The following is a 5,678-nucleotide window of genomic DNA, read 5'->3' on the forward strand; positions in this document are numbered from 1 at the left end:
GAGACGCACTGAGCTTCCGGAAAAATAAAAGTCTTCCTCATGCCCGTAGACTTCACGTCGTTATTATTGTCGTTTTGGTACATTTGGCTTTAAAGTTGCGACTTAAAACTCGTGAAATACTGCACATTATACGATGTTTTGACACTTTTATTAGTTAAATTATTGTAAACTTTCTGCATTTTAATATACCAAAAAGTCATCGAATAAACGAGCAGAATATAAAGCATACTACATTACATATAGTTTTATCAGTTAATAATATTGAGTTGATCTTGTCGCTTTTTACTACAGCAGTTAGTGGATTGCATTTCCTACTGATTTAGAAATCTACATTTTAAACCCTAAACTACTTGTATATTTTACAACTGAGCAAAAAGTTTGGTCAGCCAAAGCCAACGTGGTTCGTGAACTTTTATTTTAAAGTCGTCCCAAGTTCAGAACTTTTCTTGAGTCTGACTTCACGTTGCAGCTTTCCCTCTTACTTTAGTTGAAGTAAAAAACGGTTTTAACAACAAACAAAAAAGTAGATGCGTACAAGGGTGTTTGTTTAAACATTTATTGGAAATCTTTATCGTTGATTAAGCCCCACGGAAAATCAATGACAAGAAAAGAACAGCATTGTACAATGTCTAGTAATGCTGAGACACCTTGTGGCTGAATCAAGTTTTTCTTGGACTGGTTTGAAAAGATTTAAATTCCTTCAAAATAAAGTAATACCCCAATGTCCTTGGTTTTACCAAATATTAAGAGTTTCTTGTTGTCAAAAATGCAAGTCAGTCAGTATTTCGGCACAGAGTACACTTTATTGCAGTTGACATTTGATTGTAACAAAAACACTTGGGTATAAAACCGTAATCACAATTGCTGCTTTATTGCCATATATTTGTATTGTTTTCTTATATAAAATCTCAAGGCACTGTGATTGTGTACTTATTGTCAAGGTAAGACTGCAGAATTGCACACGACGTCCAAAATGTGTCAATATGTACCCAATTAGAGCCATAAATACATCATGAAGCTAATCTTTTATATTGTATTAAATGTTGGTCACACATGGATGGCTAAACTTGGTCAGTATTATAAAGCAAAGGTTAAGCATTGACATGCTTATTGGCACAATAATATAAATGTAAGCACAAAAAAGAATGACATATAACAGCTGTTAAGAAAAACATTCATCTCCCAAAATCTGGATACCATTATTACTTTAAGATTCATTTTTTTTGGCATTTATGAATTGGCAGGTTTGATTGAAAATGCTTTTTATGATAACTGTGTTACTCTTGCAATGCATATTTTGCAATTCAACTATTTGCGCTGTTACTCAAAATTACATTTCTACCCTACATTATTAAAATATAATTATGGTTGCCATAGACCAGCTTTGGCACCTTCATGTTTAACATTCATAGTGTTGTTGATAAGGAAAACATAGATGTCGTACCGCTGCTAAACAGTAGAAAAGACTGCAGTGTTATCATGGAAATTAATAAAACAAGAGAAGAAACCGACAAATACGATAAATGCTTTTAGAGCTTACATCTCAAGATAAAGCTGAGAGCCATGTTTAAAATGAATTTACCAGCCTGATATCATTGCAGACTCTGATGACTGATGTTCTTCTGCAGTACAGAAAAGAACTGCACTCTTTTTCATATTTTGCACCGTAAAGAAGTTATATGGCTTCAAAAAACCTGGAATATAGTGTAAATATATGGAATTACATATTTTTATTATATGGAAAAAGAGCACTTTGGGTGTTCTGTAAGGAAATATTTCTATAAAAAAGAATTGGTCTTAAATTAAAATGTTAAAAAACATGCTGCCAGCCTGTCACTAACATTCCGAGGCATTTTATATGTCAGGTTCTATATACATTTGGCCTGATAATGTACATCTGCTATCTCCCGCAAAAACTAAGATTGCACCAAACACTGTAAACACACAGTTATCTGCGGAAATGATGGGTGGACTCTCCTGTAATGGATAAATGCAGAGCGTGGCTGATTCATTGGCTCTGAAGCCACTCTATTCTAAGTTCAGCCACCTCTTCACCGTACCAGTCATGCAGTTTAGAGAAGCACTCTGTGCCGGGTGAAACAGGGCTCTCAAGCGACCCGCCAACGGTCTTTCTTCGTGGAGGTATTGGAGGTGGTCTGACTCCATCCCCTTTACCGCTGCAGTCCCCCTCCCAGGCCCAACCCTCGCTGATACCATTAACCACACTCGTTGGCTTATTCCAAGACACCCCGTTCTCCCTACTGGAACTCCCCAAAGGAGACAGCCCTTCCTCTAACGGATCCCGACGCTGAGAAAGACCTGTGACTGAGGCGACTCGGAAGCCTGGCGTGGCTCCTTGCACTTGTTGCTGATGTTTCTTCTGCTTATTCTTAATCTGTAAAGATCTCGCTTCTTCTTGTACCTCTTCCAGCTGCCTCTCTAACTCCTTCACTACCAGGCGCATGTAGGCGAAACTAGCTCGTGACAGAGCCTTGACCCACGACTCCATAGCGACCTGACTCTCTGCGGCCATCTTGTAAACCTTTGCCTTGGCGCAGTCGAACTTAATGGCGAAGGCATACTCTTCTGATTCAGACTCGCAAAGCTCCACTGTACAGCCCTCCAGCACGATGACCCCGATTGGCTCTCGAGTTTCCTTTTCCTCGAAGTAGAAGAGCATGTTCCCCTTCAGAATGAACCAGCGTTGGTGGTACGCCGTGTTCCGTTCCCCTTTCTTAAAGAGAAAGCCCGTCTTGTCAGGAGGAGAGTTGCATGTGGCATAATGTGCCACACTTCTCTCGTTGAGCTTCATGGCGGCGAGAAGGAGACCTGCTATTTAAACACAAGCAGGAGTTTACAATACAGTAGAAACATTTTCTTTTAACCAATAATTTGATTTTCACCTTTTGCTCATCGTTTAAATCACATTAAGATGAAACATGATACAAAAGTAACAAATAATTAAAATCTAAATAGACATCTAAAAGAACATTAGTGGTAGAAGTAGAAATATATGAATAAATAAATATCATACTTGATATACAAATTATTTATAGTAAATATGCAATGATATTGGTGGCCACAAAAAATTATGTGGCCATATTAGTGACATTGGTACCTACTTGGTTTAAAAAGTATACGGTATGTTAAAGCAACACTCTTTTAAAGCCATTTCAGAGAAAAGACATAAATATGTATGACAGCACTCACCGTTCTTTCAAAGCTGGTCTGTGAACCCTTCATTCAAGGTCTGTTTCAAATGATGAATCAAAGCACCATGACATGTAGAACACATCCATTCTGACACTAAAAGACAGACACAAACACAGAGCAGAAGTCAATGACGGAGGGCTGATACACTGGAACGTCTCGCTTTACTCATTTGACCTTGTTTAAAAATTCTCATGCTTTAAAAAAGTCCCATACGTTTCTGTTAAGTGTGACTAAACTTTACATGAATCAGATTTAATGTTTAACCATGTGAGTCTTTAGGCTTCCTATAAACAGCTCCATAAAGCAAAATCACAGCTACCACACCATAGAGGTTCTAAATAACTGTTTAAAAGGCACACACATATTTATTTTGTCAGTAATGCTAATTTACATTTTATGGTATTATCACACAGATATATTGTGTATTTGATCGTTTTTCAGCTTTTTGGCCATTTCCATGAAAGTCATTTTGTTTTGTATCGTACCTGTCATCTGCTTAGCTAGTGTATAACTAAAGTATAACTTCTTAGTATATACCTTCTTTATACACCGTCCTCTCACAAAGCAAGGACATGTGCTGTATTTTTGATACACGACTCATCCATTTCCATCCTATTCACTAATTTTTCCATTCAGAATTTCCAAAGTCTTCAAAGTCTTTTTTTACACGTTTTTGTCATAAATATTCCCATTGCATTCACCATGTGACATATATTTGAGGCACATATAATTTGATCATTGTGCTATGAATATAACACCCCGATTTCAATCTATAGACTATTGTTACAGTTACAGTTAGTAGTGCTTCTGTACATCTGATAGAAAATTTGCATTAATACAATGTATTGTAATTCCATGCTTTTCGGTATTTACATAATTTCTCTTTTCATACAGTTTCTTCTTATGCCTCCGGTCTCTACTGCCAAAAGGTATTTTCATAAACACGCAATGCTGCTTTGCAATGATAAACATTGTATTGTCAAATAATGTATCAGGACACATATACCACACGCACAGATGTCTGAGTAAATTTTGCCAAAACAAACATACCACAAAGTTTTTTGGACAGTTTAGTGGATGCATGAAGTCAATGACTACATATTCTCAGTAAACACACACTGTTAGTGTCACATGTAATATATCACATTTACAATAGCCATGTTTTACCTAGTTTGACAACCGGAAAATAAGAATGCTATTTTTATTATAATAAATGACACTTGGTTTAATTAATATGATGTTACCTACATGTCAATCATGCATAGAGTGGCCTATAGTGTTTAAATACTTAAGTATATTCTTTCAACATGTTAGTGTAGCCTGCTATGCTAGTGCTATATTAATATTTAATCAATATCAATGGTTTATTCAACTATCATGATACTGTACCATCACTTTGGTAAAACCACAGTGACAGTAAGTCAGTTCTTGATAAATGCAACAACGTATGAGACGGTCAACTAGCAAACACAGTTTATTAGACAGCAGTTTAATACCAATAACGTTGTATTAACACTGTCTTCAGAAAACATCCCATTCCTAACAACACACACACACACACACACACACACACACACACACACTCACACGAATAGCATACAAACGTGGCTTAACAACAACAAGCAAGACTTTAACAGGACAGTTGATCATTATCAAACTACTTACTCAAAGGCGATATAACTCAAAAACACAAAAACGAACGGTAGATAATCACAAAATACATGAATAAAGCAGATTTTACTTACAATGCCGTCTTTGTTGTCCTCGTTTCAGTTTACGGGAGATCAAAACGTAAACTTCCGTTGCGTTACCGGGGTAAACCTCAAGAATGGATATTAAAAATACATTGAAAGTCTTATAGCGAGAGGTCGTGAAGATCTAAAGCGCCATTTAAAGCTAAAAACTGTTTAGATGTTTAGGCGATTAAACGCCTGCATGCAGTTTTCATCGCTTCCTTTACCGCCTGATCACGTGACGCTGCTGGCATCGCTCTGTCAGAGCTGCGCGAGCTAATCTGTATAATCCTACAATCAGAAACAGCTTGACGTGTTTTTTCCTCTATAAATGTTAATATAAATATAATTATACAAATTATAAGATGTTACAAACACCATTAACTAATTAGCTGTTTACCAATAAAATGTACAAAACGTGTACAATCGTCATTATTTCCATTCTAACTTTGAGGCTGTTTTATCATAGGGCCACATGATGCATGCGATGGTTTCTGTTGTGTTTTATCAGGTCTGTTGTTTTGTACTATACCATAATAGCCTACTTTGATCTTTGATGAAAAAATAAAAACCATCAGTATTTTAAATTAAAACACCATTAGCTTTTTTCATCAAAACAATAACAAATACATTTGTTTTGGGCACAGAATACATCTTCAGAAGACACCATATAAATGTCCATTAAAGCCAGTAACAATTCCTATTATAATGATAAAATCCATTAAATGTTCT

The 5,678-nt window shown here is 36.2% G+C and overlaps 1 protein-coding gene across 2 annotated transcripts; it reads right to left on the reverse strand.

Moving 5' to 3' along the window:
- Window positions 1-549: 549 nt before the first annotated feature.
- On the reverse strand, window positions 550-5,203 carry LOC306909082 (sesquipedalian-1-like). Of its 2 annotated transcripts, none has more exons than XM_079482459.1 (3): window positions 4,959-5,203; window positions 3,211-3,306; window positions 550-2,832 (listed from the first exon to the last, which is right to left on the reverse strand). In XM_079482459.1, exon 3 carries the CDS (start codon window positions 2,810-2,812, stop codon window positions 2,009-2,011), a length of 804 nt encoding a protein of 267 aa, XP_079338585.1. In that variant the 5' UTR covers window positions 2,813-2,832; window positions 3,211-3,306; window positions 4,959-5,203; the 3' UTR covers window positions 550-2,008. The 2 variants fall into 2 exon arrangements, with proteins under 2 accessions (XP_079338585.1, XP_079338586.1); XM_079482460.1 differs by having other exon boundaries at window positions 550-2,829; window positions 4,959-5,192.
- Window positions 5,204-5,678: the final 475 nt, after the last annotated feature.

Source organism: Barbatula barbatula (genome assembly GCF_947034865.1).
Source record: "Barbatula barbatula genome assembly, chromosome: 2".
In the NCBI taxonomy this organism is placed as follows: Eukaryota; Metazoa; Chordata; class Actinopteri; order Cypriniformes; family Nemacheilidae; genus Barbatula; species Barbatula barbatula.